The sequence below is a fragment of the Vidua macroura genome, chromosome 2 (assembly GCF_024509145.1).
Source record: "Vidua macroura isolate BioBank_ID:100142 chromosome 2, ASM2450914v1, whole genome shotgun sequence".
NCBI classification, from domain to species: Eukaryota; Metazoa; Chordata; class Aves; order Passeriformes; family Viduidae; genus Vidua; species Vidua macroura.
Genome location: NC_071572.1, coordinates 66408189 through 66429057, shown reverse-complemented (window position 1 = coordinate 66429057; position 20869 = coordinate 66408189). Strand labels below are relative to the sequence as shown.

Here is a 20869-nt window from a genome sequence, read left to right as displayed (position 1 = left end):
GAATTCCTGCAATAGCATCCTTTGCTTTAGAGCCCACACAGCACAAGCACCGCCAATCATCCTCTGTGGTCCCCTATTACACTTCTCACCTATTTTTGCTGCTGACATACAAGAGTTTTGCTCCTATCTCGCAATGACACAATTAATTTCTATATATGAGGGCCATGCCCCCCATAGGTAGATCCTCCTTAAGGCTCTAAAACTGACAAATGCGGATACTACACTACTACAGGATTAAGGGCAATACAGAAAGCATGGAGAATGAAAGGCAAGGAGTGGTAACTAACAAGGAGGAAATTGGAAGAATTTGTGAAAAATAGAAGTCCATTCCTCTCCCTCAAACTGACTGGGAGATGAGGCATGCTGGCTACAGGCAAGATCCAGACACTTATAGTGCTGTGAGAATTGCTCTTTTCTGTTCACGGAGGGAAGAGGAGAAAGTTGGTGTGCTTCACCAGTACAAAATAAACTCCTCCGAATTCCTTATCCTTTCTCCTTTAATTCTGAACGCAATACAAAAATCACATGAAAGACAAAGTTGCGACACAAACTGGAAAAAAGGAAGGTAAGGAAGTCCTGCAGTTGCATGACGCGGGACATGTGTAACACTAAACTACGCTGCTAAGTGGAGAATAATCCCTAAGACCTTGCTCCACAAATCTCACCTCAAAGGTTTGCTGAAGATGTTGTTAGGCAAGATTCTTTAGTTTTTGTCATGTGACAAAATACAAAGATGGGTATTTTTTAGCATTTTTTAGCATTTTTTAGCATTGGGTTTTGTGGGCTTTTTTTACACCTATAAATGACTTGCAACAAGGTAAACATTCACTTCTTAAGGTGAGAGTAATTACCTTTAATTTTTAATATGGACTCTAAAATAATGATTTGCAATGGTATGGCCAAAAGCAAATTTAGAATTACATATCCGTACACTAGGAAATATATTTATATATGTTTTGTATTTTCATACTCTTTAGGTGGAGTGTATGAATGATGTTCACGCTCATTTTAAAAGTAGACTTTTCTAACTACAAGTGGCTAAAATCTAAAACACTTTTGAGAGCTGAATTCTGATGAATATTCTGTAGGTCAGAGCTTATTCTAAGATTAACTTTAAAGGATCTGGCAAAAGACCATTATTTCAAAAGCGCGTTTGAATTCTGCTTTGCACCTGCAGTTATGGCAGAGATGTTATTTTTAAATAGCTCAGCAAATGAGGTTGGCAGTATTTTTTAACAAAACTTCATGTTTCACAGAAATGAAATTGACCAAGTCTTTCAAAGGTGCTCACTAATGTGCAATTATTTTCTTATATTGCTGCCTACATCATACATTGTGAACCCTGATTTCCTCTTTTATGCCAACTGATTTTAAAGCATTTTACAGTATTGATAAGATGCTGTACAAATTAACCCTTGACTTTACCTGTTTTATGTGAAAAATAGCTACACAAAATAAAAGTAACAGATGTTTTATGTTTACTGCTAGCTCGTGTCAACTTCATCCAACAACAGGCTCCATAAAAAGAGCCTGCCAACAAGTTTATAAAGGTGGGCTGCAGAGAGCAGAGTACCTGGTTTGCACAACACTCACCTGTAATCACTACTCATAACACACTCAAAGAATGTTCTTGGAATAAAGTATACAGGATTGGGTTAGGCACCTCCAGAGGTTATTTTCCACCTGAATTCTTTTAGTAACTCAAAAATGCTACTGTGAAAATCCCAAGGAGTTTTTCATAACTGGAAAAGTTATCATTGAGAGTCTCACCTCAAAGTTGGATGGTTCATCCCTCATGTCAAAAGTTTATAATCAAAGTCCTGCTCTGTATCCACTTTCTAAAGAAAAGCTGACAACACTATAACAGGCAGCTAACCACACACCCCAAATGAAAGCTGCGGTGGCAGAATGTGCAGGTAGGCTCTTAAGAAGCCTAATGAAGAGCATTTACCATGGGAACTGGGACTGCTTAAGGAACCTACATGAGACTAAAAATAAAAATTAAATGCTCAGAAACCTGATTAGGTCTTGTGAGCCCTCTATTACATACATACAACTTTTATAGAGCTTCCTTTCTTAACTGTTCTCCAATTACCTTTTCACAGGAAATAAGCACCAATTATCAAGACACTCAAAAAACTGGAGTTTTTGCAGAGGTGCAGATAACTTCCAGTAATGCCCAACTCTTACCAATATTGTATTAAAAAAGAAATTAAAAAAAACAATCAATAAAATAGGGCACTATAAAGTATAAAGTAATTTTAGTTGCCTAGATCTACCCAGATGTTCACACTAAATGTAAGCATTACAGAGAAAACATTTCACAGCTTGTGGTTTCAAGACACATTGAAAAAATACAAGTGTATGACCTAGGTATCATAACCATCAGGAAAGAAAAGACAAATCAGTCACAGCACCATACTCCAAGGAGCAGTGGCTGGAGAGAACTTTAACTCCTGCCCTTTTACAGTAACACATGGCAAAGGTGATGCGACACACCCCAGTGAGCAAGCACATGGGGGATGCTTTTCAAGTACCACAGATACTTTTCCCTCCAAAGGCTCTACTATGGATTTGCAGTTTCCTAGGCCTTACAGAACTGCAACTAAGTTCATGCCTGTAATGGCAAACACAATCACAGGATAGTCTGAGGTGGAAGGAACCCACAAGGATCACCCATTACGCAAAAGCCTTTCATCAAATAAACTCTTGGGAAGAAAATACAGTTTGGAGATTAAATGAATGCAAGGGAGAGCTGAGCTCTGAATTCAAAGCAAGAGGTTTTCCCATTCCCCTCGCCCCGCTTTTCAAACTTCGCGTACTGGTATTTTCGTTTGCCGCTCCATCGTCTATCCCAGGGCTCAGATCAGAGACTGGACATCACCTCGCTGCAGAGATTCTGCTTACAAGCAAACCCGCCCTCGGTAGCAAGCAGGGAAAAGCAGGCGCAGGGAAAAAAAGCGAGTGAAACTGGAAAACCTGGAGACTTAAATTAAAAGCAGGGAAAGGAAAGACGGAGGGGGGAAGTGGAAAAAATCCCCAAAATCCAACGAAAAGGAAGCAGGGCAGGAAAGGAGGGTGGCGGGCTGGGTCTCAGGCAAAATGCTTCAATCCCAGAGTGAGAAGGGAGCTCCGGCAGATGAGTACCTGGCGTGCCGCCCGCCCCAGGCTCGGTGTCCCACCACGGCTCCTCCAGCGCGTCGCCCATGCCGCCACCGCCGCCGCGCCTGCGCACTGCGCGGGGGGCCGGGCCGGGCGTGGCCCGCGCTACGCGGGGATGGCGATGCCCTGGGCACGGCTGGTGCCAGGGCTGACATTGCGTCTTACACAATAATCTTCTGAAACAGCAGAAGGCCTTTAAATGCAGGCTGGGGATTTTTTTTTATCTTTTTTTTTTTTTTTTAGCGGAAAAAAACAGAAGCGAGAGAAAGAGGAAAGTAATTAAAACTATTACCCCGTTCTTCACAACACTCGCTTAATTGCCTCAACCCAGTTTCATACTGTAAAATACCTACTTTCTTGGTTGAGGTAGTTCACGCAATCTTTTCTGAGGAACAGATAGGTGCCTGCAGAGGGTGCGCGTTACCTTGGAATGGGTGTTCCCCGCCCTTTGGCTGCGGAGCCTGCAGGGCAAGATTGCCTGCCCTGTATCTCTTCCCGCAGGAGCCATCCCGCTCTCAGCCTGGGCGTTACCTGCTGGAGCACATCCCGAGTCAAGCCGTGGAAGTGAAACAGACCAGTGTAAGGACTGGAATTTCTCGTAAGGCGGCACTCCTATTCCATGTATAACCCGCTCCAATGATTTTTCTCAACTTCCATTGAAGTATCCTATTTTTTTTCCCCTTTGAGGATGCAGATGGGCAAGGAACGTGCATGACAGAGAGCATTAGTGTTGTTCTGCCCAGGGCTGCTAATGGACGTCACCAAGTGATTTTCAGCCCTTGGAAACTGCGCGAAACTCGTGAATTTCCGTACTCGCGGAGTACGTCCAACCTGTGGCACATTAAACACTGTGGGGGAAGTCACTTAGTAATCAAACTCACATCTGGCAGAGCAGTGCAGCTTTATGAAAATCGAAAACATTCCAATCTCCGGCAGAGCGGCTCCACGGCGCTACTGCAAGAGGCACTGCGCGGCCGCTCCCTCAGTGGCTGCCCCTGCCAGGCTTCCGCGTTTTGCGGCCCGCGCCCTCAGCCCAGCGGCGCGGGAAGGCGGGGACAGCAGCCGGGAAGGGGACGGGCTCCGGGAGGAGCGGCCGCGGGGAGGAAACACCTCCCGAGCGCGCTTTACGGCCGGGCGAGCGGGCACGTCAACAGCTATGGCGGAAGAAGAGGCGCCGCCGCCGCCGGGCAGCTGGTGAGTTATGGAGGTGTGGGCGCCCTCCCTCCCGCTCGCCTCCCTCCCCTCCCCAGTAGGGACGAGCGGAGAGAGGCCGGAATGCCCTGCCCGCCGCCGCTCTCCCCCCGGGATCCGCAGCGCTCGGGGCGTGTGCGGGGTCGCGCTGGGAGCCCGCCAGGAGCCCCCCGCAAACGCCGCCGGCTCTCGGCGGCTCCGGGTCCCCAGAGAGGAAGGGGCCCGTCAAAACATAGGAGAGATACAAAACGAGGGCCGAGCCCAGCCTGGAGCCAGGCGGTCGCTCCAGTTTAAAATGACAGCTTTAATATGCGGTAGGAGTTGCTCCAGGAGTCTGCCTGGAGTGGAGTTGCTTTGTTCAGTTCAGCTTCCCCTTTCGCTGCATTCCTGCTCTCAGGAACAGGTGACAGCAGTGGGTCCTGCCTCGTTTTCTGAATGATTTTGCTCACCACCTTCCTTTAGCACAGCTATCACTTATAATGGATTTTACATTGAACCCCTAGGACAAGAATAGAGACTATTTCTGGAGCGTGTATAGGATCATTTTGATGGTAACAGTGATGTGATTTTAGTATTTGTTGCATGCGTATTCACTCAAGATTGCCGAGGCTTAAATAAACATTGTGTTTAAACACTGGAGCTATTCTTACTGCACCCAACATCTCCATTTGCGTCTTCACTTTGTTTTTGTCTTTGCGCTTCTGTGTTGCATGTGATTTCTTTCTGTGGCTCTGTGCCACACCATTGCTCTTTGTCCTTTCCACGTATATACTTTTCAAGCAATTACTTTACAGACCTGATTTTTATGATCATTTCCAATCTGAGTTCCAATCATTTCCATGCTGCTTTTGCTTTTAGGCTCTATTTGATGTGGCAGATCCAAAGTTTCCTGCAGACTGAGCCTAGCCTTATTTGTGCTTAGTTATCTCACTGTAAAGAAGCCAGAACACACAGGTGTAGGTAGAAATTCTTCTTTGTCTAATTTGGTTCTACAAACACAGCTCTTGGTTAAAACAACTTAGTATCATTAAGTTGAAAAAGTTAGTTGGTGTAATTTTTCATTCTTGTGTTTTTTCTTTTAGTTAGAGCCTCAAAATTTATGAAGCTCTTTCTATAAGCACAGTGTTGCATAAGCATTATTTCTAAATAAAGACCTGACTGTTGGGCCATTTAATTACAAAGTGAGGGATCGACTCCTTGACAGTGCACTCTTGACACTTTGAAGTATAACGCTGGACATTGAATAAGAACCATACCTCAAATACCTCTGAAAAAAATACTTCCATTACTAGTATTGGAATAATATTGCTGTCTCCCAGATCACAATCAACTTCTCTAGAAGTTCTGTTAAGGATGAGGACGAGTGTCTTTCCAGTCAGGTTTCAAGGCACAGCCTGCATTGTTGATATTCTGATGGGCAGCTTCAAAACTATAGTCAATTTTATATGCTGATGGTACTAGAAAATGCAAACTTGAAGGCATTTGTTAAAACAGATTAAAGTCTTTATGGGAACAATTAAAGAGTTTTATGCTTAAATGCTATATTAATATGTGACAGTGCATCCTGTTACTAGAGGTGTATGCTGTGAATGCCAAAATTGCATTCCTTATTGCTTGCTTAGAAACTTCACGTGGCTTTTGGGTTTGTTTTCCTGTTTTGGTTTTTGTTTAAAAAACAGTTTCAGTGGAATATTGGCTTTTTTATTTATGGATTTAAAGCATTGTCTTGTATTCATATTTCAATGCTGTGAACAGTTGCTGTTGAAAGAGCTTTTTGATGTAAATTACTACAGTATCACATTTTGAACTATATAAGATTTCATATTTTAAAAATACCCAAACATATAATGATACATATGTATGCCTGAGCTCTATTGGGAGCAAAACTGGCAGTGCTGATCCCGTGTCCTCTCTTCACTTCCTTAGGAGGATTAAAATGCAGGTGGAGTTTTGTGCTCAGAGGCTGTTGCAGCACCTTGAGTGTGTAGAATCCAGATGTGCTCACTAACATAAAATTCCCTGTTTGTTTTCTCTGTGTTGTTGTGTGGTGCTAGTATAAGTGATTTGGGTGGGGGGAAAGTGTCACAAACGAATTATGAATTAAACCCTTCAACATCTGTACTGATGCTTGGTGTTTTGCTCAACAAAAAACAGGGAACTTTGCCACTGCACAATAAAAACTAAAAAGAAAACCCAGCATCACCACCACCCCAAATGTATGTGTAGAGAAAAATAAGAGTGTAGGTTTTTTTTCTTCAGTAAATATAAGAAGTTGTTATCAACACTTTTGATTTAAAAATGAGCAGAATCAGGTAGACCTTGTTTGCTAAATATTTCTTTTGAGCTATTTGGCATATACTCAAAAGCTAATTTGAGAAATTGCCGGCACTATTTTGTTCTGGAAGACATATCTGTCCAAAGCTAAGAATGCTTTGAAACACAAAGGAGGCAGGCTGCTTTCAAACTGCTGTAAATTTTTTTTTGTCTGCTTGTTTGATTATTTTAAACATAATTTCTGTCAGTGCAATACATCTAGTCAGTAGACTGTATAGACACAAATAAGATGGCTTGTTATTAGTTAAAGTGTTTGTAATTGGAAGTTATAGATTTTTCTTGCCTCTTTTATCCAAGAAATCGATGGTTTGGACCTTATTTTTCTTGTTCAGATTTTCACACAGATTAATGGTTATGAATTCATTTCTAAAACCTTTTTGCAGATATTTGTTTAATACTCAAGCTTCAGGAAACTTGATCAATTAGTAATTTTTAAGATCTGTACTTGGGAAATCAGGACCTGAAGTAACTAAATATAACTGTAACCATGTATGGAATTGTTCCTGTACATTTAACTTTGCATTGGAATAACTCATTTTATGGGTCCCAAAATGCACTGCAACTGCCTAAGACAACAGGGTGACAAATGTAGTTTCCATATATCTTTCCCATTCTCACAATCTGGCTAATTAGTACTTGGAGCCATAATATTCTGAAAGTCCATGAACAGAAAAGTCCTTTCCAGTTGAGCATGAAATTGAAGAAAAAATGTCAGGGAATTGTTTTTCTCCAAAATTCTATTGGAGAATAAATGATGGTTCAGTGGTGTGCTGGATACAATGGATATTTTGAAGCAAATGTGAGGGATTGATTTTTGTTTGTTTGTTTTCAGTAGGGAACAAACACTCATTAATTTCAATTCAATATAGCTCTTGTTGAGGCTTTTTCCTTGGAGTCAGGAAAATCCTGAATTAAAAGTAGGAACCATAGTAATACCTTCTGTAAATGTATGTAATTGATTGTAGTATTCTTAACACTTTATGTAGTTTATTGATTACTTACTATTATCTTTTTCCTGCTGTTCACATTCCCACACTTTTAATCCCTTCTCTAGTATTTATGAGTGATTATTACCAAGTATCTCAGTCGTATGTAAATAATACTTAGAAAAAGTGGCTTAAGCTGAATTCCCAACAGTTGATCAGTTTTTCTTGCCACCAGCTTACATGTCTTAAGTTAAAAAAGGTCCTGATTAATGTCTGTGAAGACAGCTAATTACTGATTATAATATGTCACCAGACCGGCATGAATGTAAGAGATCCTTCTGTAAAGTATGGAAATTTACTGCAGGTGCACTAATAGGAGCATTTTGTATTATGACATTTTGAACAGTATATCATGTATCATTACCTTTCAGGCCATGGCTGGGGGGTAGGCTGGAATTCCATGCATCTAACCAAAATTTTGAGTAGCACCTAGAATCAGGCAGTGAAGCCATGGCAGAGCAGAAAGTACAGGTGTTCAGGTCTGGAGGAGTTTTCATACAGGAAGAAGTGCTGCTTTCTGTTCAAAATAAGTGTAATAATTGTCCATGTGAACAGAAGACTTCCTAGCTGCTCTTCACTCATGAAAGACAAGGATCCGGATTGCTAGCAGTTCAGTGGAATATTTATAGAACAACTGACAGAAATAAGGTAAAATACAGCAAGTGGACATGTGTTAAAGTATTGAAATCACTTTCATGTTTTATACTTTGCAAGTTAGCCTGAATAGAAAGTTTATTAGAAAATAATTTACTTATCTTTGAGAAGACGTTACAGCCTGTGAGTAATCTTGCAGTTGATGGAGGAAATGACCACCTAATTGAATCACAGCAGAGCAAAGCATTTGTCCCCCCTGCTGTTATTTCACTTAACTTCTTGTTGGTAATGCATCATGTCTCTTCATGTGGCAGATGGGCATGTCATTGTGAGGTGAAGTAGTAAAACTGGCATTTGCCTCTCATCTTTACAGTGTAGAAGGTGGGGGTGACAACACATGGAAGAAGTTTTTGCAAATAATAATAATACATTGTCAAGCAGCAGAAGCACACATTTGCAGATAACATGCTGAAGTTGGTGTTACATGCACAGCTTCTGAATGCTGGATACTAGTAACGGGTAGAATTTGTACTTGTGGATTTGTGAAACTTTCTTTGCCAGGTGATTCTGTAATTAGTGCAGATGTAGTTTTAAGTGTTGTTTCAAGTAAAAATTACTTTTTTATTCTCAAAAGAGTTTCTTTGGGTGACATAGGAACAAAGTTAAAATATTACAATTTAAGACCTTTCTACTTGAAATGGAACATGTACACACAGCTGTTGCATTCATTTCAACATACCTGTTTAATACTTAGATATAATTGTAGCAACTAGTTTTAGTTCAAGACCTGGCTGTTGTTCTCTAGTCTGTTTTTCATACACAGTGTTCAGAGAAACGTACAATGTGTCTAAGAGCACCTCATTCTCTCCAACTGATGCTTGATGTTGGCTTCTGTTGAAGCTAGATCATCCTAGAGTTCATGCAGTTCTGCTGAGAGCTAGGAGGACTCTTTGTGTAAATGTCCTGGAAATACTTGATTTTTATTCAAGGCTAACTGATCCATTCATTTAACTTTTCAGGCACTGAACATTATGTACACAACTGGGCAACAGGATAGGTGATTGAAGTGCAAGTGTGCATCCATATTCTGCCTCTGTTTCTGTCTCAGGAAACGGATTAGCAACCTGTGCAACCTGTAGCCCCATACAAAACAGACTTGGTTTTGTGGTGTTTTTTTGTTTTGTTTTGTTTTTGTTTTTTGTTTTTGTTTTTGTTTTTTGTTTGTTTGTTTGATTTTTTTCTTTTTCTATAATACTTAAAGTGTGAGAGAATAAGGCAAGTCATTCTCTTTGTAATCTATGCTTTCTTTCATCCATATTTGCAAAATTACTTGGAAAAAATAGAGTTGTGCCCTAGTGTATATTTAAAATATGATTTAAAATGCAGACCAAAATATAGTGACAAAGAAACTGGCTGATACAGTGCAAGGAAAATACTTAATCTTCAGACCTGTAAATACTTTGAGAACTCTTGAGTAAAGCTAGCTAAATATTTGCATACCTTCTTCCACGTCTGAGATTTTGATAATTTTATCCTAAAGGATATTATTTAGAAAATCAGAAATGTGTGTTTGAAGTTTTCAGGAGACCAAACTTGTGAACTTTTATATCAAGGAGTTAGTTGTGGATATATGGAAGTTAAAGTAGACAAGAGTTCAACAGATGACATTTTTTTCCTCTGGCTACTTGAATTGACTACATAGTAGTCATGGAGTAATTGACAATTATACTGATAACACTTTAACATCTGTTACTCCATGTGTATAAATAGATGTGTCATTCACCAGGAATGCATCTTCCCATATGAATATCTGTCCTGGAGAAACAATCCTGTTCTTTGTTTTGCTCTTGCTGTAAACCCCCTGGATGTGTGTTTAACTCACCAGGTATCTGAAGCAAAGCCTTTTTTAAGGCACATGTCAGAGCAAGTAAAGAAGAATTAAGAGGATATAGCAAGGGAGAAGTTTTGCCTACAGGACCTATGTGTCACTGCGATTGCTATTTTTCCAGTGAACCTGTTTTGCCACTGCTCTGCTACATGGTATTGAAATCCTGAAATCATCAGATGTGGTTCTCCCATTCCTGACAGCATGGAAACATTGAACCAGTCTGCAGAAGCTATCAGAGACATTGTAAAGTAATCATTCCTGAATGCTGAATTCCTTCTTATCTATAATGCTTGTAAACTTTTATTGTCTTACTACAGCAATCGTCATTAGTGTTTGTCTTGTCAATTTGTATTTTGCTACTCTCTATATTATTAACATTTTTGTGTATGTTAATTCAGATCTGTGCATATGTCCACACTTGAGATACTACAACTGTATAGTTAATAAATTTGAGTTGGACTAAAAGGTCTTTTCCCATTTCAGGGAAAGTGAGGTTAAAAGCTGACTGTTCTAAACCTTTGAAATAAGTGTTCTTTTTTCTAGGACATCTAATATTTTATTTAAAATAACTCTACCATCTAATTTAGGTGTAATATTGGCTTAGTATGTGTGTGAAAACTTGCTGAAATTGAAAGTTGCTGAAAGTTGTAAACTGCAACTGAATTTGCATTTTTATGATACATTTTGTAGCCTTGTCACTTAATGAAAACAAAAAAACAAACTTCTTTTTTCTTGTATGTAAGTTGAATGGAATTACAAATTGAACGAGCAGCTTTAAAGTAGAGGAATAAATAACATTTTGCAAGTATTTATTTTTAGTAATTTCCAAGCTGCCTTATACCTTTGCATATGTGTGGGATTTGCCTGACAGTAGCCTTCAGTCTACATAAACATTGAAAAATAGCATAATTGATTTTTTAAAATTACATTTCATTATTTTAGGATACAAGATCTTGCAGATGCTCTAGAAGAAGGAGGTTGTGATCTTGAAACTGTGAGAAACATCATTCAAGGAAGGCAGTTGCCTGCTGATCTAAGGGCCAAAGTCTGGAAGGTAAATATGAGCTTAAATCAAGAAGCAGGAAATACCGGAAGTTGTGTTTCATTTGAGGTAAAAGATTTAATTTCCAGGGATCTCTACAGAAGGGATGTAGTACTGGAATTTTAATATGCATCTATGTTGATTCAGTTTAAGAATAGTTCTTTTTCTTTTTTTTAATTACTGAGTTCAGTAATTGAACAACTGCAAAAAGACACTAAAATATTTAGAGGGCTTTTTATTTTTTTCAGATTGCACTTAATGTTGTAGGAAAGGGGGACAGCCTAGCATCGTGGGATGGCTCCTTAGACCTACCTGAGCAGAGTATAATTCATAAGGATTGCCAAGAGCTAATTGGTAAGTTCTGTTACATTTAGATCCTCAGTCTGAAAACTTCTGTATTCTCAGTTGTCTTAAGACTTTATTTCAATTAAATTATCTGAATGATGTTTACATTTTGGAGGAAGCTTTGAGAAGGAAGTTGAAAGAGCAGATAAAAATCAGTAAGAAATTGTAAGAAAACAATAGTATCTCACCTGTACACAGACTCTGGGAGGGTGACATCATGGGAGTTCAAAGTATTAGTTTGTAAATGATAGTTTGCATAGTCAGAAAGCTTTGTGAGATGAAAAAATGGTAATTGTTTTCCAAGCTCCATCTTTTAAAGGAGACATTCTTTATTTAGTGTCCTTCAAGTTTTTAATTGTGGAAGGTCTGGTTCTTAATCTGAAAACCCGTTGTAGCACGAAAATGCATATAGCATTTGAGAGAAGAAATATATTAAACATTTTAGACTTCAAAAACTATTTTAAAGAAAGATTATTTTTAATAGCATTTTCAGCGAAAATGAAAGGCTGTGTTTGAACAAGCAAGGAGCTGCCAGGACAAAGGAAATAATAATCTGGTATGTTTGCAAAGAGCTGCCACAGGTCTTGGCAGCTCATCACAGAACTGGTCAAACCCCTGATGTGATGCAACAGCACTGGTATCAGTGATCACTTGATGGAATCAATGCTGACTCATAAATCAGGATACATCTCATGACTTCAATAAGGGAATCTTCTATTTTATTACCTATCACCTTATTTATTCTTGTGCACTTGAAATTTGGAGGAGAGGATGGAGTTGGTGCATGCATACATACCTACCATTTGTCAAATGCAGTTCTATACTTTCTAGCCCTAAAATCTAGTAGGAGTTAGTTTCCTTCTCTCTGTCCTGTAAAGGAAAGAGATGGGGATGGAATTTCCACTCTCTTATTTAATCATAGTCTCTCTTCAGGAAGATGTAAAATGTCCTGATTATATCTATAACATACAAAATTAAGCGCTTCAGTGTCTGATAACTCTCTTTTTGTATTTATTGGTAAATATTTTGTGATATATAAGGATTTAAACTTATAAAGGGGACAAATGTAAAGTTACTTCAGAAAGAAGGTTATATGGAGACTTCAATTTTTCATTGGATTAAATGTCTCTATTTCAATGTTTTAGCAATTAGTCTGCAAATTTTAAGTATATCCTCAGTTGGCATATGAGTTTTATGTACTGTTTCATTTTTCTGAGAGGTAGAGAAAAGGAATGCCAAATATTGACTGGATTGTCAATATTCTTGATGGGAAAGTATTTGTGTAATAAAAATTTACTAGCAGTAGTGAGACTTATGGTCTTGTTACTGAGAGGGAAAGATGTGTCCTAAAAATTTAATGCCACTATGTTACTGTAGTGCGTACAGCTCTTTCCCCCATCCTGGACATAAAAAAATGTGATTTATAAGTTAATGCTAAAATTTAAGTCTGTAGGCCTAGCTGACCTCAAACTTCTGATTTGGATAAATTTACATGTGAGTCAGTTTTTGAGGAATTGAAGGTATGCATTGTGGGTTGATCTGTGTTAAAATTCAAATGAATTTGTTGTAGAGTTGAGCCTAAGTTGTGTGCTGAGCACATTAAATAGGAGTAGAAGAGGAGCATTCTGTGCATTGAAAGAATCTACCTCTTTCTTTTGTATAGATCCTGGAACCCACAAACTTCTTTCATCCTGTTATGTTATTTAAATTATATTTAAATGTCTTATCCTACTGGTTTTATAAAATCACTTGTATTCTGATACCTTTTTTAATGCCTTTCTGTAAGAATTTAATCCAAATAGCCAGATTTTTGTTTGTCTGGTTTTCTTGGGCTTTTCCCCAGTCAGTCCCTATTGGTGCAATTGTGCTATGAAATAATCTCATCCAATTTCTTTGAAAAGCCTTTAACACAGTTTATATTACTGTGCCTCTTTCAGACCAGCTGTCAGTGCCAGAAGAAGAGAAGTCAGTATTAACTTTGGATATTGAGTCTGTTATTACTTTTTATTGTAAATCACGCAATGTTAAATACAGTTCTTGCCTCGGCTGGATATATCTGCTCAAACCTCTGGTGCACCTTCATTTGCCCCGCAGTGATTTGTACAACTACTTCTATGCTATCATGAATAAATTCATTCCAAGGTAAATCTCTTTCTTTTCCATAGGTAATATTTTTATTGGCAGTAGAAGTGTTCTCTGAAAGATGCATGTTGGTTTTGGCTAGAGTAGCACTTTCCTAGCCATGTTGTCAGATTCTTTCATATGATCATAAATTTTAGTACCTGTTGATTTGAAATCCAGGAGATGATTGAGTTGGTTTAAGATACAAAGAGTTAGCTGACTGATGTGACTGATCTAGATTCAATATGCCTTTTAAAGAGCTATCCTTTCATGCAATATCAAAAACATTTTTTATGAACTAATTCACATACGTTGTGTGAAAGTGGTTTTTGTTCCCTTTCCTAGCATTTTTGATATCTAAAATACTTCTATCCCTTCAGAAACAGTAATTCATAAGCACTAATTAAGTCTCAAAATCTCTTTAGAAGTAGTTGATATTTTCCCTATGTTCTATTGAGTTGGGACTGAAATTATTTTTTTTAAGTTGCTAGATATTTTTAATGACAAATACTAAATTTGAGCTTTTCATGCTGTTATGTAGGTGTTCTTATTAAAGTAAGTTTTTATGTATGTTGGAGTACCATGATGCTTCAGAAAGGCTGGATAGTCTGTAATTAAAGATCTTAGTCTGATTGCCTGGAGAGAAGATTCCAACCTGGCTGATGGATATGTGCTCAAAATATGAAAAATGCATGTTTGCTGTAGTGGGAGAAAGCAAGCATTTATCCGTCCTGTAACTTGACTCAGCTCGTGTCCCTTTCTGCTCTGAAACACTCTTGGGCTCTGCGAGCTGTTCGGGGATAGTGGCAATATGGCCACATAACCCTGGTGCTTTCAGCTGTAGAAGGCTTGCAGAATATCTGCTATTTGAGCTTCTCTGTAGGAATATAGATGGTGTTTCAATGAGATGTAGACTGTTTCCTGATTTTTTTCTCTTCAGTTGGAGAATGAAAGACATAGAAAGGCAATTTACAGTGGATCAGTGAATCTCTGCTCCATTGGTACCATGCTAGACTTTCTTTGAGATTTAAATCTGCTTTAAATACTTCTGTATTATATAATATGTCAAGCAGTATTTCATTCTGCTGCCTTGATAATTTAGTGGGGGTTTCAGTGTTATGGGTTTTTTGTTGGTTTGCATTGATTTGGTTGGTTGGTTTTTTGACTCTTGAGGGAAGCTGACTTCATGATCAGTCCCTGTGAATTAAAAGAGCAATGTACAGGAACTTACATGATCACAGATACTAAAGAATTGCTACTGTAAGTCTTAAAGCTGCAATATTACAGGGGAGTTTATTGTTTTCATTGATACTTTTTAGGGACTGTTTTATGAAAGGAAGACCCTTTCATCTATTTAGACTGTTGCTTCAGTACCATGAGCCTGAACTCTGTTCCTTTCTTGATACCAAGAAGATGACTCCGGATTCATATGCACTCAACTGGGTAATAAAGTGAAAGTAGGGAAATATAATGAAAAAATAAATTTCTGTTAAAATTTAAGTACATGTTGCCAGTTTACGGAAGAGTAGTACATGCAATTAGAACTGCATATATTAAAATAAATTGCATGTTTTAATATAGTGTGGGCTTTTTGTCTTTAGTGTTTAGCATGAGGTATGAGGTCTTGTTAATGTCACACTTTTATTGTACTGGATGAGTCCTTATTGAGCCACTGATATTAGGAACTTCTTGGAGTAAGGAAGAATGAGAGCAGCTGACGTACTCAAATAGCAAGAAGCCCTGATTTTAGTTTTGATTGTGGGCAGCTGTATGTTGTAGATTTGGGTAAACATCAGGTCTTTTAAAGCTGAAGTATGAATTGTTTTAGAAACCTTCCTGCTAAGGCATATATGTATGTCTTTTAGAATTTAGGCACATGTATTTTACAACTTCTGAAGCATTAGTCATTTCCTCTTCAAAACTGCCTCAGATTATGGGTAGTTACAAAGATTCTTACCTCAATCATTTTTTATAAATTTTGTGTAGCAGGACTAAAACAAAATTTTTGTATCCAGTCTACTTAGTATATGTAATACAAAATCATGATACTGTGCTTGCACAGGCAAAGAATGTAATTTAATAGAGAAGGCTTTGACCCATGAACTTTTCTAGGTTTTTCTTTCGTACTCATTGACTATGTAAAATTTTCTTCAACACTGTGAATTTTCAGTTAAAGAAGTGAAAATGAATGAATTATTAAACTGTGAGGTCTGTCTTTGGGTTTTTTTTTTTTTTTTTGTTTGTTTGTTCTTTTTTAAGGCTGCTGTCAATTTTAATATAAAAGTGTGTCTGGGAAAAATTTTCTCATTCTCAAAATCTATCTTTTGCCAGTCTCATGAGCCTTCAAAAGAGAAATCAGGTCCTTTTTTGTCACTCAATTTTCATTTTTTAATAGAATTTTCCTTAGTACATACAAAATTCTTTGAAGTTGTTTATTCGAATTTTGGAACCTAATTAGAAAAAGAATCTTCTTTCTGAAAGATGGTAGTGAAGTAAGCTGGTGTAACTGCCAGTCCTCAACACCATGCTTCCTGGTGTACAATTTTAGGAAAAAAATCTTAAGTTTCATTTTATATAATGAAATTACGGTAAAATTCTGTTTCATCTGTGAAAAATCTGTCTGTTTAGGTATATCACTAATACTTAGAAATATATAAGCAACATACAGAGACCATTGTCATCTTGTTCATGGGTGTTTTGTCTTCAGTTGCTTTTGAGTCAGAATTGAATAGATCTTTTTTATCTTTTGCTATAAAACTATACTAGGAAGTGTTGAAATATTCCATGATAGTGTTTTAAAACAGCTACCAAGCTTTTGAAAGCTATAGCTGTGTTGGTACATTTGTGAATGTATGTGGAATTCGTGTGCATCAGCAAGTTCAGTAAGACCCCAGTGAAGTCAGGTGGTATGCATTTGAGTTAGGTGTGATTGTGAATCTGGCATGTGTGGTAAGAAGATCCTACCTTTTATCTGCTTTGAACTTTGTATATCAGAGAGGATGTATTTTCCAGTGGGAGCATGAGAACAGGCAAAGAGATTCTTAAATGGTAATGAAAAATTTCTGATGCTTGCAAATGTTTAATTACTAAGTCATAAAGCATCATAATGTAATGCTAAATAAGTGATGTTGTCAAACTAATGTGCAACTATGTTCAATTAGCCCAACTCTACTGTGGAAAATAAAAATAATTATGTTTGCAGGATCCTTTCAAAGCCCTAATTGCTATGCTATTTGAGTAAATATATTCTCTTATGATTGTCTTGTTGGTATAATTGGTATTTAGCAGTGGCTGTGAGCTAAACAGTACTCCAGCTTGATTGTGTTATCTGTGGTTGAATTTGCAAGGCTGGCAGTGTACAGCCAATTTTGCCTTCACAGTAGTCATATCAAACATAATCTGTAGTGTTGTGCACTGTTTCCATAAAAATTGGTTTAGAAGTTAGAACCATCATTCAGTACACTGTGCAGATGTAGGTTTTATCATAATTTTATTAGGTTTATTTTCTTTTAGATATCTTGTATCTCTGGTAAAAAATGTATTCATGACAAGATTGTTCCTGGTAATTGCTTTTTCTCACATTATTTTCCAAATGTTTAGCTTGGAAGCCTCTTCTCATACTACTGTTCAGCTGAAGTCACTCAAGCAATATGGGATGGATATCTACAACAAGCAGATCCATTCTTTATTTATTTCTTAATGTTGATCATCCTTGTCAATGCAAAGTAAGTGTATAGTTAATTCTTTGGGACATTCTTTGCTGATGCTGTTTTAATCCAGGTTTGTTTCATTTTGGTTTTACTGACTTAATCTATGCCTGTGACTTTACTGTTTTCAGAGACGTTATCTTAGCACAAGAGTCAGATAAAGAAGAAATGATAAGTAAGTACTTCTCTTACATAGCTGCTAGTGAAATACTGTAATTCCCATTTATTACTGTTTTTTGTTGCTAAAGAGCTAGATTGTTTAGTTCCATGTGATTTTTCTCTTAATGAGTCCCTTCACACACTAATTCTTTCTTACTGTTCTTTTTCTGCCCTATCCTTGACCTTCTTTCCTTATTCCTTTTAGTGCTCCCACACCTAGTTCTATACTTCAGTTTGAAGTACTGGAAACAATCACCAGAAACTGGTCTTTCTAAGCCCAAAGCAACAGCTGTCAAATCCTTTTTTAAATCCACTGCACTTGTTGCATTTTCTGGATTGTCTTCATGTGCACTTGATTTGAGCCTAGTTAATTGTTTTTATAGAAAATGCATTAAATTTCAGTGGAAAATTTAAATAACTCTCACCTTTGTATTTTTTTTTACATACATAATAAAGGGTAATTAATCATCTCCAGTAGCTCAAAATGAGAGTGCTTGGAATTTTGTGTCTTTGCTATGTACTGCAGAGCTACACTCTTGGGTTCTCCTAGACAGAGCAGTGCTACTGATTAAGAGCTCATTTTAAAGGATTCTCGTGGTCAGAGCTCTTTAGAGAAGTAGCTGACTTAGAATTAGAACTGAAAGCTAAAACTATACACAAGTAAGAATTTAGTAAAAAAAAAAAGTGCATAGAAGGTTCGAATACCTATCAAAAAACATAAGTTTTCTATGGATAAGGAGTATTTCCTGTATCTTGACTTTTCGTCTGGAGAGTGGATCAATATTCATGTTTAGTCAATACACTAGATTGTTATGCCTTATTAAAAATAAGTTCTTTTATGATCTGTGTTGCTTGATTTCTGTGTCTGAATTAGTGTTGCATTTATGATGTTTATCTGTCTCAGAATTCTTAGAAACATCACCAGCCAATCTTGATTTAGAGGATATAGAAGATCTCTTCTCTTTGGCACAATATTACTGTAGCAAAACTCCGGCTTCTTTCAGGAAGGTAATCACAGTAATTTTGAAATTCTCTTCTTTTTGGCAAGTGTTTAAGCTCCAGCTGACAGTAACTTTGAATAGTCCATTGCAATATTCTTTTTTAAAATATTTTTTCATGTTGTTACTTTGGTGGTATTTACTGTTAGGATCTTCAAAAGATAAGGTTAAGTGATAGATGAGAGAAGTTTTTGCAATATTCTCTGTAGTACACTGCACAGCAGTATTTGCTGTATATGCAATAGCAAAGAGGAAAAAGTCTCTTACTATAGATAAATCTATTATCACCAGCACTGTTTTTGCAGCTCTTCCTTACTCATGGTGTCTTAGTGAATGAATAAAACAGAAGTATTTGATAACCATTGTCCTCGGCTTGTATGTACTACCTCTGATTTGCATAGACAGGCATGGAAGGTTTTCTTGTGGGGAAAAAACAAAACAAATAATTAAAAACAAATGCCAGAGGCACTGCATTATGTTGGCATGGACGAAGTGGTGAACAAGCATGTTTGTATTGGAAGTGCAGACCTTGCCATGATTTTCAGAAAGAATTTCAGTTGATCAGAAGTTTCATTTCTATGTGTATGGGATATGCACGTGTGGAACTTGATGTTGCGATGGATATAGTTTTATTTTAAACTTTCACACATGAAGACAATGGCTTCACTTAATCTTTTCTTTTCCTTGCCTTATTAGGACAACCACAGTCTTTTTGGCAGCAGCTTGCTGGGCCTCAAAGATGATGACACAGACTTGAGCCAGGCTCTCTGTCTAGCAGTTTCTGTATCTGAGATTCTGCAAGCAAATCAGCAGCAAGGAGTCAGTATACTGAATTAACCTTCCCCCCAGTTTTATAGAAAAAAAAAATCAATCACTAACCACTAGTTTTAAATACTAACAGCACAAATGAGTATTTGCTATTTCAGGAAAAATATTTTTGTCTTTAGGTTTTCTCCCTTGTAAATGATCTGCTGTCTTCAATGCATTTGTGCTGTAGCAAGGAACGTAGGGGAGCTTAAGAAAGTTGATTTGAATTTGAGGAGTGTGAGCTGAAAGTAGTATCTCCCTAATTTGAATTCCCTTCCAAATGTAGCTACTGTAGAGGAAAATTTTAAACTCACTACTCAGTACCTTTGAGAAGAACGCAGTTAAAGAATATCTGTCTTTTGTCAATGAAAGGTTTAAATGAAAAAAAGAAAATTGATTGAACCTGTTTCAGTAAAAGTTAATTGGAGACATAGATACAGGAACTTCAATAGAAATATTTAAGACCTATGTATGGATCATAATGTAGTTAGATGACAGTGTTTCTTATTGACTACTGACTTCTTGTAGCAGTTTCCAGGCCCCAGTTTTGTCATGCATAGTTTGGTTTTCTTCCTCATCCAAATAAAGTTAAGCATCTGTTTATATCCTGTCCAAGCTGGTGGGGTATAAATCCATCCTTCCGTGCTGTGCTGATCAGTAGTGGATTCTTAGATTGTCTTATACCCACTATGTTTCCTCTCAGTAGAAATTATGTAATTGCACTTGGATGATCCTTTTCCATGCATAAGCTGATATATTAATGGAAAGCTCATACTAGAATACTACTGGTGGTCTGGTAACTGTGGAGAAAGCTCAGATTAATCAAATGAAGTAAGATACTTTTTTATTAGTTCTTAGCCCCTCTGAGCATTAGAATTAGAATGTAATTGAATTCTGTCAATAATTATGCAATTTTAAAAGTTAAAAATTTCTCTTTCAGGAAGGAGTGAGATTCTTTGTAGTGGATTGTCGTCCTGCAGAGCAATACAATGCTGGCCATTTATCAACAGCATTTCATTTAGACTCAGATTTGGTTTGTATGCTTTTTGTTTCTTTACTGGTATTTGAATCCTAACTGAGATAGAAGGGGAGAGAAATGCCTGCCTTTGAAAATAAAGTATCCTTAATTTAGGCTCCATTCTGTGGACTGCAGTGTCTACCTATGTAATAAGGTTTCAAAACTTAGCTTCTCTAAAGGAGATGGTAGAACTATCATTTTACTGAGAAGTTTAGTCCTTAATGACATTAGAATTTGGGATTCCAGACTTCCTGTTCTTTGGTTGGGAATGGAATTCCATACAGACTAAAGACTATACATTGCTTGGAGGAGAAATATCTTTTTAGCATCCTAATTTCCAGTGAAAGGTGTAATTAATTATACAAAAAGAGCACGTTTTTCTTTGTCTCTTTTTTTGCCTCAGCCAGTCTTACTACAGTCTGCTTTTACAGAGCATATATCTTGAGAAGGGTTTGGTTGCTTCTTTAAAATTTTTGCTGTACAATATGAAAAAGAAAGTGCATTAATTTTAGTACTG

At 37.4% G+C, this 20869-nt stretch overlaps 2 protein-coding genes across 6 annotated transcripts in view; one reads left to right on the top strand and one right to left on the bottom strand.

Annotated features, from left to right (window-relative positions):
* Positions 1-4127, bottom strand: part of CMSS1 (cms1 ribosomal small subunit homolog) — a 227782-nt gene extending 223655 nt beyond the window's left edge. The window contains exon 1 of one of the 3 annotated variants that reach the window (XM_054002649.1): positions 4044-4127. In XM_054002649.1, the coding sequence (XP_053858624.1) occupies positions 4044-4083 (40 nt within the window). In that variant the 5' untranslated portion in view covers positions 4084-4127. Of the gene's footprint in view, positions 1-3147; positions 3219-4043 lie in introns of those variants that run through there. The other 2 variants (XM_054002672.1, XM_054002657.1) reach the window with 2 other exon arrangements.
* Positions 4067-20869, top strand: part of TBC1D23 (TBC1 domain family member 23) — a 32254-nt gene continuing 15451 nt past the window's right edge. For 2 of the 3 annotated variants that reach the window (XM_054002634.1, XM_054002627.1), the window contains exons 1-10: positions 4067-4356; positions 11098-11209; positions 11446-11551; positions 13480-13684; positions 14983-15106; positions 17264-17388; positions 17502-17545; positions 18434-18537; positions 19224-19346; positions 20275-20367. In XM_054002634.1, coding sequence (XP_053858609.1) covers positions 4067-4356; positions 11098-11209; positions 11446-11551; positions 13480-13684; positions 14983-15106; positions 17264-17388; positions 17502-17545; positions 18434-18537; positions 19224-19346; positions 20275-20367 — 1326 coding nt within the window. Of the gene's footprint in view, positions 4357-10356; positions 10404-11097; positions 11210-11445; positions 11552-13479; positions 13685-14982; positions 15107-17263; positions 17389-17501; positions 17546-18433; positions 18538-19223; positions 19347-20274; positions 20368-20869 lie in introns of those variants that run through there. The other variant, XM_054002642.1, reaches the window with a different exon arrangement.